The 13,088-nt window shown below is 47.3% G+C and overlaps 1 protein-coding gene across 6 annotated transcripts in view; it reads left to right on the top strand.

Annotated features, from left to right (window-relative positions):
• Positions 1-13,088, top strand: part of AGAP1 (ArfGAP with GTPase domain, ankyrin repeat and PH domain 1) — a 560,398-nt gene that overhangs the window by 345,378 nt on the left and 201,932 nt on the right. For all 6 annotated transcript variants that reach the window (XM_032637223.1, XM_032637221.1, XM_032637225.1 and 3 more), the window contains exon 10: positions 8,660-8,764. In XM_032637223.1, coding sequence (XP_032493114.1) covers positions 8,660-8,764 — 105 coding nt within the window. The remainder of the gene's footprint in view (positions 1-8,659; positions 8,765-13,088) is intronic.

Here is a 13,088-nt window from a genome sequence, read left to right as displayed (position 1 = left end):
TAAGTGAACCACAAGTATAATACATGTTACAGGAAATATCTTGATGGGAATAAAAGTACTAAATGCAAATGTGAAAATCGAATGATTGGTGATCTTACTCTTTGGATCTCAGGTAAAGATGCCAGCTTTTCTCTGCGACATTTTAGAAATTCCATAGAAAACCTTTAACTGCTATCATGAGAATCTACTCAAAAGTACTAAGAACGCGAATCATAAAGTCACCGAGGCGCCCTTAACGAGTGTTCATTGTAGAACCAAAGAAGGACTCAAACCGCACTTCCTTTTTAGAAGCAGAAATGCTAAACATTTCTGAACTTGTGTGGAATGTTTCAAACCCTGGAAAAACTATCGCCGTTTTAAACTTGGTAATTAGGAAGCTGTTGGCACCCCCTCAAGTGCAGCAGGGTAATTCAGTTTATATCATTGCTGAATCACACATGGCCTCTCCTTTGCTTTCAGTCAGATGCATGCATGGCCTCCAGTGGCTGTTAAAGCAGATGAGAAATGCTGCCTCAGAGCAAAGATCAGTGCTTCGTGTCTGTCGACGGTCTGATCTTTCCGTGGCGCAGCCTGCAGCTGGCTGGTCCTCCGTTGCCTCGTAGGACCCTGGCTGGCTGTTAAGTGTTCCCCCGGTGTCGTGATGATCTCCGTGCTCGCAGACGCCAACGCCACTGGTCCCTGCAACTCAAGACAAAGACTGATTTGCCTGCTTTAGACCCCCAGTCTCTAATGCAATCAGTACATCTTTGTTGGTAAATAATTGCTATCGAACAGGGTTTTAATATAAATTTATGAGTGGTGTTTTATCACAGCTTGGGGCTGCAGCGGGCACGGAGTGATGGATTTCAGGTAGCACTTACATTCATTACGTTAACTTTGTAAGTTATTTAAAGCTTGTACCCTTAATAACATTGCTGTTGGCTTTCAATGACCGCTTGGGACTACGCAGAGAACACACATGACTAATAAAGAGATTGCATCCAAAAGACAATTCTCCTCTTTGCTCCACCATAGAAAAAGTTCCCTGAGCCAAAAAAGCAAGAAATGCCTGCCTAGAATCTGATGTTTTGGTTGTAGATCATTAAAAATCAGTCTTTCTGATGCATCAGTAAATGAATGAGCTGGTAGCAATTAGGTCAACGTTTGCCATCTCTAAGTAAGAGAAGAGGAATATTTGAGATGTCACAAAGCCCTTAAATTTCTTACTATGCAAACGAGTAAAAGATGTTAAAGCTTTGAAATTGGTCTGGACGGTGAAACGATTCACTGGGAGGTGGTGTAGCTTCCGGTTATGAGTATAGACTATCGCTCCCGGCTTGCCCCACTGCACTGGTTATCTGTTGCTGGTAATTAACCCAAATCGTAGTGGTTTAAAACAGTAACCATTTTATTATTGCTCACGACCCTATGGGTCAGGAATTTGGAGCAGGGATGTTGGGGATAGCTTGTTTCTGCTCCACAAAATGCCGTCTAGGGCTGAGGCATACAAGATGATTTCTTCAGTCACATCTGGTGCCTCAGCAGATGTGGCTCCTGCGGCTGGGGGTTGACGCCAGCAGGTCGACGACCGTCGCGTATCCAAGACCCCGATTCTCCTCCATGTAGTCTCAGGGTCTCTCCCTTCTCACTGTCTCCCTAGAAAAGTGGTCCAGTTTCTTACAAGGATGCTAGGGCTCCCAAGGGCACAAAAGCAGGAGCTTCCAGGCCTTCTCAAGGCTTCCGCCAGAACAGTAGCGTCATTCCCACCATATTCTACTAGTTAAGTTGAGTCTGAGGGCCTGGGGTGACAGAGTGAGCTGAGTTTTTGAGGGTCATCTTTGGAGACTAGCTACTTCGATCTGCCCTCCCACGTGCAAAATACCCTCACCCTGTCCCCAGATTCACCAAGTCTCATTCCATCGTGGCATCTGGCTCAGGCTTGAATCCAAGACTGTATCTACATCAGGTGCACATGTAGATGAGGCTCCTGGGATATGACCTTTCCATCTGAAGACCAGGTACTCAAGGGACAAGTTACCATACGCATAAACACACGCACGCACGCACACACTCACGGTGCTGACACCGGCACAGGAGAACCACAGCAGGTACCTTATTCCAAAAAGGAGGAGAGGGACAGAACACCTGTAGATATCACTGGTCCACAGCACAGGGTATGTTCTGCTCCTAGGGGCATCCTCCTTGGCCCTGGGCTCTGCTATCTGAGTCAACCTTCCTTCTCCATAAGAAATGGCCTGTGTACAGCTATGTAGCTTTCTCAGCCTGTACTTGGGTTGAAAGCCCAGGGCCTCTTTTCTCTGTGCTTTTTATTTTATTTTATTTTTAATAAATTTGTTTGTTTGTTTATTTTGGCTGCATTGGGTCTCTGTTGCTGTGCGTGGGCTTTCTCTAGTTGTGGCGAGCAGGGGCTACTCCTCGTTGCGGTGCGCGGGCTTCTCATGGCGGTGGCTTCTCTTTGTTGCGGAGCACAGGCTCTAGGTGCACGGGCTTCAGTAGTTGTGGCACGCAGGCTCAGTAGTTGTGGCTCACGGGCTCTAGAGTGCGGGCTCAGTAGTTGTGGCGCACGGGCTTAGTTGCTCTGTGGCATGTGGGATCTTCCCGGACCAGGGTTTGAACCTGAGTTGCCTGCGTTGGCAGGCAGATTCTTAACCACTGCGCCACCAGAGAAGTCCCTTCTGTGCTTTTTAATCCAAAGTGGTGTAATTCCTTTAAAAGCCTTGTGGGTGTCCTTTGTATCAAATTACAAATTTGGTCCATTGGGCAAAAACCAATCCACAGGTTCCTGTCTCTGATCCATAGGTCTTCTGGTAATGGGAAAGGTCTACCTTAAATCTTTCTGAGTTCTCAAGAAGGGGGTCTGACTGCCACACTCTTGGTGGGGTCTTTATTCTGAGATCATATCCCCTGCTATTCCCTGGATTCGATCTTTGTTCTGAGGCCAGTTCTTACTCTCAGAGTCTTCTACTGCAGGAGAAGCTGGGATTGAGAAACAGTTTTTCTCGTGGTCTGGTCCAGTGAGGTTTTTAAATCAGAAATATTTTTTCTAATTCTGCTTGAAAACTACCTTGATCTCCTCTCCCTCCTCCCAGACTCATCAGAGCAGTTAGCGTGTTTGGCATTCTGCTCGGAAATCTTAACCAGGTCCGTGCAGGGGTTCACTGCGCATCCTGGCTGTGCTGCACATTCCCACAGGGAGCAGGTCTGCTAACTGTCCGTCCTGCCAGCACACAAGGCGGACCCCTTTCTCCAACCTCAGGGAGCATTTTCCTCACGGTCCTTCCAGCTGTTCAGTCCCTGCCAGCCTCAGCCAGCTGCCTGGTTGCAAGCCAGTGACATGTGTTTTTGATTTTTGTTACAGCAACGCAGGACGCTAGTTCTGTTTTTCTAGTCTATTTTTGCCTAATACTCTACCCCAATCCCTAATGATTTGAAAAAACTATTATTATTTCTCATAAGTCTGTGGTTCAGGACTATGGACAGAGCACAGCATGGCTACTTGGTCAGAGCTCCCCAAAGCAGAAGCTGCCAGGATTTCTTAAGGTGCAAACCCAGTGTAGGTAGCATCACTGCAACTGCTACTGTTGGTTAGAGTGAGTCTCAGGCACCCCTGAGTCAGTGTGGGATGATTTACACAGGGACACGAAGCCTGGTGCGTTGGAAGCTGTCTTGAAACCAGCTACCAAGCTGGCTGTGTGAGTTGGGCAAGTTACATAGCCTCTCTGTGCCTCAGTGGCCCATCTGTAAAATGGGGATAGTCATAGTAATTACCATCAGGTCATCATAAGCTTTCAGTGAGCTAATACTTACTTCTAAGGCTCTTAGAGCAGCATCTGGCTCACAATGAGCCCAATATTGTTTTGAAATAAAAAATTGTAAAAACATGCATAAGCCATACGAAATTCAAATAAAGCATTAACTGTAATTGACGTCTACACTGGGGTAGCCGGTCCACAAGAAACGATCTTAAACAGGAAATCGTTTTTACATGTACAAAAGTGGCATCTGAAAGATAGACCAAGTATACATTTTGACATTCCGCCGTGTGGTTTTGCCCTGGGTCACACAGAATCAAAGAGACTTAGAATCAGAAGGGCCATTTACACTCGCTGATGGGAGCTGCCCACCCGTGTGTCTCTGGCAGAGCGCCTTCCGGCCTCTGTCATCTTCTAGCTTGTGGAATCAGGGCTTCGTGTCCTTCAAAAGTTTAAAATGAACTATTTTTAGGGTTTTCCATTTTCCTGGTAGTTAGAGTAGAAATTGTGTAAGTCTGGGGTGGCAGAAGCGTGGGGGATCCAGTCTAGGGGCTCAGCCTGCAGTGAGGGGCTGCTAGCATGTTAGAGCATCCTGCTTCATCGGCAGAAGTTTGTCCACAGGGAGGTGATAGGTTCTCTCCCTTCAGCACTTTGGGGGATGCTGCCTGTGCTCAAAAGGAGAGTCTCACCATGTCAGAGCGCTGGAACCTTTTGCTTTGGGAGGAGTCTGGGGCTAAGAACGGGCTTGGCTGCGTAGCTATGTGACATCTCATTGGGTCTTTGTGGCAACTGTCCTTGGTCCCTGAAAAGAAGGGCATGCTGGGAGCAGGCTGCACTCCAGAGTTACAGACCAGGCTCGCCCCCCGGAGGGCAGCGGAGCCCTGCTCAGGCAGCTCTAGAGGTCCAGGCCCATGGGTTCACTGTCCCCAGGGATTCTTGATCAGGGTGACCCCGGGCAGGGATCAAGCACAAATATTGGTCTAGCAGATTCAGGATGGAATGGTTTGACTTCCAGAGTCTCCTGTGATTCTGAAATTCTGTGATTCCCACTTGATACAAATACTCTCTAAAAATCAGCGTTCAGAATTAATTTAAGAAAAAAAATGGAAAGAAAGCAAAAGGAAACACATCTTTAATCCACAGAAGCTGTTTCCTGAGTCTCCTCGTTTGAACTTCAGTTAAACCTCTGATTACAAAAGTTCATCCTGCTTTGCTGCCTCCCACGCCCTCGACTCATCAAAGACCTCGCGTCTCATCGTGTTTTTCAGGATGGGGCTCTTCTTATTATTTATGGAGAGACCACACAGTTTGCTGGTTTCTCCTAGTGTTTTGCATGACCTTTTCTAAAGGTTCACACATGTAAGTGCAGAAGCGGACCCTGACGTCCAGAGCTGTGGGCATTAATCCACAGCCCTGGGCTTTCCCGGGACTCCCCTTCCAGGAAGTGCAAGCCTGTGGATGGCTGTCGTCTGGGTGATTGGATGGAGGTCCCACGTGGCCCAGCCGTGGGAGGGCCAGCACCTTGGTCCAGACCCCGCTACCGCCTTCTGCTAACTCTTGGCCGGAGGTCGCAGACACAGAGGTGCCTGCGTCTGGCCTGCAGACGTGTCGGGTTTGGCCTGAATTACACGCAGATGATGTATAATCCATTGCTGACATTCTAAAGTAAGGAGCCGTCACTTAAAGCTCCAGTTTTTCTTCTTCTCTTGGGTCATCAGGAAATCTGGAAATGCAGATGCGGACCCTGCATTCCCTGCTCAGTCCAGGGCGCCGTTCCTGGACCGTTGGCTCCGCTATGCGTCGTTGACCTTCTCCACCCCATCAAGAGGTCTGGCCTTCTCCACTTGCAACAGCCTGACCACCCGCTTCCTGGGATCTTTTAGTAAGGCTGGAGATTTGCTTCCATAAATCCTCGTCCCGGTCTCCCCTCTCTCCAGGACACTCAGAGTTTAGGGCATTTTCAGGGTACTCTTAAGATTTAGCAAACAGAAAGCCCTTCCTCTGGATCCATATACAATGTGTTTTCAGGAACAGATTTGAATTTGTTCATGTTAGAATGGTGCTTATCTGTTCTTTCACTGCGTGAATGTAAAATACCAGACCGAGTGCTACTGGTATTTTATATTCCCTTGCAATCCTGGATTCTCAGTGCCCTCTCAAGAGAGGAACCGGACTGGAGGTGCCTGCCAGGATCCTGGGTGACCCGCCGCTCTCAGGTTTGGGTTTTGTGCCCTGGGAGGACGAGCTGGTGCTTCGAGACTGAAGGCTGTAGGCCAGGCAGTGGTGGGGACACTGGTCAGTTTGACCATTGTGGTCATTGTCCACAGGCCAGAACTTAGCAGCTCAGTGTAATTAATGGCAGGAATGAAGAGAGCACGGTGGCTGGTCCTGTCACTTCCCATCACTAACGAGCTCCTTTACCTCTGTGGTCAGAGTACACGTCTGTAACGAGGGAGCCGTCATAACTCTGCTACCCCTGCCCTGCTTCTTACGGGGAGCGAGTGAGAGAGAGAAAAATGACGACCCTTAGCAACGCATCAGCCCCTGCTAGCACTCAAGCCGCTGAAAGAAAAGTGCGCCTTCCCTGGTCCAGCTCTGCCCAGACCCGCGGCTGGGCGACCCCATCTTGCGCGCAGCACGACATGGGGAGCCAGGCGGCCAATCGGTTCAGTCTCTGCTGCAGTCTTGGAGTGGGCTGTGAGGGGTGGGATAATAAACCCAGCTGGGGCCAAGACTTAAGGGCCAAAATATGGTTCCTAGGCCACCAGGGTGTTCAGGTCTGCTGAATGTTGCAGCATTTGAATAATCAAGATTTGGATTTGAATTCTTTTTTTTTCAACAAGATTTGTCAAGACTTGGATTTTTTTTTTTTTTTCAACAAGACATTAAGTTTTCCTAGGACCAAACAAATTGGCCTAATTTAATTTCCCAGAAAACTATGACGTCGTCTCTTCACATGGCCTCCTGATAAATTTTCCCTTTATTCCCTTAAGAAATAAGTCTTTATACCTTTCACCAGGGAGCGTAGGATTTGCTCTTGAAAGTGCCCACGTGCTAGCTGAAAGACTTCTGTACGTCCCTCTGCACGGAGCCCCGGGGTGTGACCTGAGGCCTGCATTTCGTTTGAGGCTGGAGGAAAAGCTTTCTGAGGCCCAGGGCGGCTCTCAGCCACCAGTGACACGTAGTAACCCCAGCCCCTGGTATTGTTGGAATTCCAGCTAAAATGGATGGTGGTGGGAAAATGTGAGCCTGCAGAAGAACTTGTGTCCCGTTTTATTATGCTGAGTTTTAATATCTTAGAAATCCCACCAGGGAGGGACATTTCATGATTTTAAGTGTTGCTTTTTCATTGTCACTAATTCATTGTCACCAGTGGTGACCACCCCTCTCCCACTGGTTCTTACTACGTCCTGGAACTTGCGTCGCCTTGGTTTGTAAGTAAAATTTTCCTCTGGGCCTGCTTCCCTTTGTTGGTCTCAGTGCCATGTTTGGTGTATATTGGTTGAGATTCCAAGAAATCAAGGTCTGCAGCTTTATGTCACGTGCTTTCTTTAAGTAAGAACTTGGAAAGAAATGCTCTTCCAAAGGTTTACTTGTGGGTTGCCTCAAACTTTGAAATATTTTCTTTCAGCGACAATGAACGTTTGTGGTCGGAGTCCCGAGTTGGTTCATAATCCACTATATTTGTAAACTTTGGTGTAAAACTAATGTCACAATATTGGTAATTAACTGGAACTTAATTCTATTACATAGAAAAACGCTTACTTGATTTTTTTCTTGTATTTTGGTTCCGATCAAGAGAGTCAGGAGGTGGATGGAGGCTGGTAAAAATTCCCAAGGGGACTCAGGCTGCCTCTGCTTCTTTAAGGTGTCGGATTCTATCTCAGACTTACAACATTCTTTCTGCCTCGATCTGGGTGAATTCACTATTAGTCTTATGTGTTCTCAGTCATAATCCTCATTATGTAGGTTTATAAATGGGCAGCAAGAGGAAGGGCAAGGAAGGAGGTTCTTCTGTTTTCTTTCTTTTCCGTGAACAGGAGTTAGACGAACCCAGATGTGAAAGCTCAAGTTGAAATTGACTGAGTACGGAAGGCGCGAAGCCCCAAAAGGGAAAGAGAAAGTGCAAAGTCGAGGTGCTGGGCCTGGCAGAGCTCAGGGCTGCCTTCGGTTTTCTTAACTCAGGAAAACCTACAAACAAGGCAGAAGGTTGGCTGGGAATTGGTAGTTAAAACAAGAATAAACTCTCATCAGTCATCTAAGGAAGACTGGATCAAATATACTTCCGAAGTGTGTTGGTTTCCAGTTTTGAATGGTTTTCAAGAAGCCCTAATGTGATTTCATTAAAAATGGGTTAAAGTAAATTATACACAGTTCATCTATTAAATGCCGTTGCTAAGTTTGCAAATGGAATTTCATTTTTAATAAATTAAGATCTGAAATGAAAAACTATAAAAAATGTTATTTGTAAATATCATAAGGTAAGAATATGGTTACTGTCTTATTTTTAGAAAAGGAAATGCAGGTTCCTTTTTAATACCTTTAGGGGCTCCATGTGCTTATAACTTAGCTATAAGAAAAGGTATGATGTAGCACATCAGGATGGTTTGTATTATGTTTGTTGAACCAATGGCGTATCTTAGCACTCATTAATGGCATAAAGTTAAGTTTTACACACACATACACAAAAGGAAATCGGTTGACTATAAATATATCGTATGAAAAAGAAAGGAGAAAATCAAATTACCAAGCTAAAAATGTGTCATTTCCATTTGAAGATGGCATAGAGAAAATGAAAGTTTAACAATTTAAAAATTACCTATGTGCCTGCTCTTTTTTTAAAAAATGGACCCAGGACTTTATCATTTATATTTACTAATTTCTGTCTGCCTCCTTTTTCCTTACAGGGCATGCTGCTGAAGCGAAGTGGCAAATCACTGAACAAAGAATGGAAAAAGAAATACGTCACCCTGTGTGACAATGGTGTGCTGACCTATCATCCAAGTTTACATGTGAGTATCGCTCCTTCGGAGAAATTAGCAGGTGTTGGGCGGGGAGGGGCAGAGGGGATCCCAGCACAGTCAAGCCTTTCAGCTCTGTTGGAGGTTAAAGTAGTATTTAAATGAGAGTAAAAATTTTAAGTGAGAGTAAAAAGACAGGAGCAAGTAGTAAAAGAGAAAGGAGAAAAAAAAAGAGATCTGTCTGAAAATCTAGACTAGGGAACCCAGGGTCCGCTTGAGCAGCTGAGAACCAAAACAAGAACTACATGCAGTTCATGAGTCAGTTTTTATCGTCCGATAAGAACACGCACCAGTTTGTGAGGCAAGTTCGTTTTCTCTGTGTAATAGAATCTCTTATACTGGTGATCTTTATAAGATAGATTAAAAGACAATTCATTTCATCAGTGGGGGGGCAAGTAGACATTCCACCCACGGTGAGCTCTTTTAGAAGTGGTAAAACCTGAAGACGGGGTGTAATGCCTATTCCAGAACGACACATTCCCTGAATCCTGCGTGATGTTTATCTGCCTTGATGTAGACAAACGCGTAGATTAGAATATATAATATTAGCTGGTTGTTTGATTGTATCACGTTGTTAAGCTTTTCATTTTAAATACTTTAAAAAAGATTGCGCAGTGACTGACAAGAAGTTAGAAATAAACGTACTGCAAAAGATGAAAATCCCCAAAAACCCACTGGAAAACGTGACTGCTCACGTTTTGGGCTGTATGTCCCCGGCCATTTCTACACCCTGTGCTTCTCCCTTCCACAAGCGTGCAGTCCCCCTGTGCACATGGCACGTGGCCTGCTCCTAGACGATGCAGGATCATAGGCACCTTCCCGTGTCAGCAAACGTGCGCCACCGTTTTAAATAGTTACGTAACATTCATTCTGCACGCGTGCCCTGACTGACTTAACAGCATCTCCAGAACAGACGTCTGGCAGTAAATTGACATTGTGAGTGATTTTTGCTGTTGTAAGCAACTCTAATCAGTGTCTTCTTTTGACACTTCTGTGTCCTCATCCATTTCCCGCAGATTCCTACCCGTAGCCTTCCTGAGTTGAACAGTGTATGCTTTTGTGGGCTTTGGGTATGTAGTGCCAAATTCCTGGAAAGACGGTATCAGTTCATCTCCTCTGGCTTTTTCCCCTGCATTCTCAGGAACATTTCCCTTTTTCAAAAACCTTTCCAATAGGATGGGTAACGGACGGTACCCTCGCTGTGTAATTTGCTTGCCGGGGTGAATTGCCCTTTTCCCTCTTGTCTTACAGCAGTGGCTTCACCTTTCTGAACCGTGTTCAAAAGCATGTTTCTTTAGGTGTCTCTGGTGTGTTTCTCCCGTCGACGGAATGCTTCCCATGCTTCACCATTAAGTAGACTTTTGAGATATATACTCCTTCTTTTACAGAGGAAATTCCTTTGTGCTTGATTTATTTGGGGTTATTTGGGGAGTAGAGTCAGGCTGCTTCTCCAGTGACCTCCAAATCAGAGACTTAATACCATCCCATGAGACCTGCCTGTGACGCTCCTGTCCCTCTCCAGGTCTTTGGGGTTCTCTCCGCAGAGCTGCTCCATCAACAAGGAGGCTGCCCTTTTTCCCTGGCGTAGTTCTTCCAAAGACCCCGTCAGAGAGCGAAGCCTAATTATTGACCCATTTGCTTTGTGTTACTTAGAGGGAGACGTGCAATCACCATCTTCTTGCTGGGAAGTAAAAAAAGTGAGATCTGATTGACGATGCATCTTAAGTCACCTTACGCTCACCTGCTAAGCTCAGGTGCCATCAGAGGGGCATTTGCTCCTACTTGCCAAGGGGGAAAGATGATAACAACAAACGATGGTACTGGAACATTCCTGTAGGAGGGCTGATGCCCACTTGCTTTTCATCTCAACCTCTTGGTGATGTAATCAGCGTCGGTTCTTCAAACATTCTCCCACACAGTCTGCTGCTTCTCGTGGCCCTCAGTGCTGTCTTTTTTTTTTTCCTATGTATGCATGGATATTATTGGAATCCAGCAAAGGAGCACAGTGGGGCTTTGTTATGTAATTGTAGGGCAGGCAAGAGCCAGGGTCGTTTTAAAGTGCATTTCAGTTAATGCCAGTCTCTTGGGAACTGGAATTACTGATGCAGGTACACAGTTCCCTAAGGGAGTGGCTTAATCTAGAAGTAGATTTGGAATTACTGGAGCATGACGGGGTGGCATGACCTTCACTGTAATCCTTCACCGATTTTGTCTCTACAGCTAAGCTTTGGGTGAAGGTTTAGAGGGCAGTGAGTTTCAGGTATATTCTCCGGCAGGTACCTGGAACGGATCTGTTCTAGTCTAAGTTGTTGGGAGCTACAGATCCCCAGCAGCTGAGTTAGACTGGCATTCTTTGGTTCCAGATGGGAGGAGGTATTCAAGGGGATGTCCAAGGGCAGAATCCTGACTTTCCTTAATAAGAAATTTGGGAGCATGCAGATGTGTTGCTAACTCAAGTCCCAAAGTTCTGCATCATGGAGAATGGGTCTGGAAAGTTTCGAAAGGTGATAGAACCAAATGGTCTCAAACACTGATCACACTGTATCACTCACTCCCTGGGTTATCTCCGAGATGTATTATGGCAGAAGGACCGCTAAGCTTACTGGCCACTTGTGCTGAGGACCTAAGTGGTTAAATGTTGGGGAAATCTTGCCCAGGTTGGTGGCTTTGGTTTTCAGTACTGTCGGTCATCACCCTCGTACTGGCCATGGAGCAGGGGACCTGCACTGATCTCAAGGAGCAGAACCTACAGCCTGTTCCTCTCCAGGGAGCCAAGGAAAAGAACTTGGCTAAACAGTCTGACATCTTCAGATAGTTTTCTACAAAGATTGTGTTTGTCCTCTTGGTGGAATAGCTGTGCCAGCTCCCGTGTATCCTCGTAACTTTTGACGATGAGGTTAATTTATTTACCAAAAAGGAAACTGGCATGCTTTTTGGAGGGTGGGATTCCAATAAGGTGATGCGCCTGTAATGGGGTGGGGTTGGGCGTCTGAGAGCAATAGGCTTGAGATGCACCAAACGTGTATCATTCAAACAGATGTTAGCTGGGGCCTGTAGCAGCCCCAGCGGCCCCTTCAAAACCAGCATTTACCTGTGGCCGTGTGGCTCTCCTCTTGGTGGACAGGCATTCATTTCCTGTGCGCACCGCCACTGCACACGGACTCCATCAGGCTGGACCCTGACTCTGTCACGGGTCACCTTCGACGTGGTGTCCTGTTGAACCCAAGGATCTCGGCGGGGTCTTGCACACAAGGAGGACGGGAGCAAGAGTAAACGACTGAATCAAGCTTGTGGGGAAGCAGGCCAGCGTGGTGAGGGCCCTGAATTGTTCTATTGCAGTCAAAGTGCGTCACCCGCAGAGTGTTGCCTGCATCAGAGAGCGTGGTCTGTAAGGCTGGACCCCCTCTGCAGGGGCTGGTCTAGACAGCTCCTTCGTTAGCTAGCCGATTTAAGATCCCAGATGACCACCCTGACCAGTGTGCCTGGACCGGCAGGCAGGCAAGGCCAAGAGTTTATGACAGGGTACGGAGTTTGCTGCTGGACCGAGCTGCCCGCCCCACAAGCCTCTCCTTCCCCAGCCTTGCCGCATCACCGCCTCAGCTCCCCTGGGCTGCCAGCAGTGCTGGTTTTCTCAGATGTCTTCTTGGACAGGATGCTCCAGCAGCACTGGGCTCTACCTTTAACTTACTTCGGGCGCCGTGGAAGCGGGAGACTGTCCACTTCCCTTAAAAAAAGGCGGGGGCTTCCCTGGTGGTGCAGTGGTTGAGAGTCCGCCTGCCGATGCAGGGGACACGGGTTCGTGCCCCGGTCCGGGAAGATCCCACGTGCCGCGGAGTCTGCGCGTCCGGAGCCTGTGCTCCGCAACGGGAGAGGCTGCGACAGTGAGAGGCCCGCGTACCGAAAAAAAAAAAAAAGATCTCCCAGAAGAGGTCATTTCTATTCTTGAGGGAAACAGATACGGTTTCCTTATTACACAGGTGTCTGTGGAAGTGTTTATGTAAAGATCATCCTTTGGACCCGAACCACAAGTTTCAGTCCCAGCAGATGTCTCGCACGCGTTGGTGGGGTAGAAAACAGACCCAGCCTTTGGACAAAATAAACAGTCAGTGTGTGGCCCCAGCTGTGTGCCCAGCTTGTGGAATCCTAGCAGGATGACATGCTCTGGCTTGTCATGAAACTGGGGGGCCTCAGCTTTGCAGCCGGCAGTGGGGTTGGTGTGAGACCAAGTTCACCGAGTGCTTGGAATGGGTCAGCTGCCAGGGAATCTGACACTGGTGCCCCTGGATGGCCTGTCCCCCTCAGAGCTCACATGCAC

This window comes from Phocoena sinus, chromosome 7 (genome assembly GCF_008692025.1).
Source record: "Phocoena sinus isolate mPhoSin1 chromosome 7, mPhoSin1.pri, whole genome shotgun sequence".
In the NCBI taxonomy this organism is placed as follows: Eukaryota; Metazoa; Chordata; class Mammalia; order Artiodactyla; family Phocoenidae; genus Phocoena; species Phocoena sinus.
This window is presented reverse-complemented; position numbering and strand designations above follow the sequence as displayed.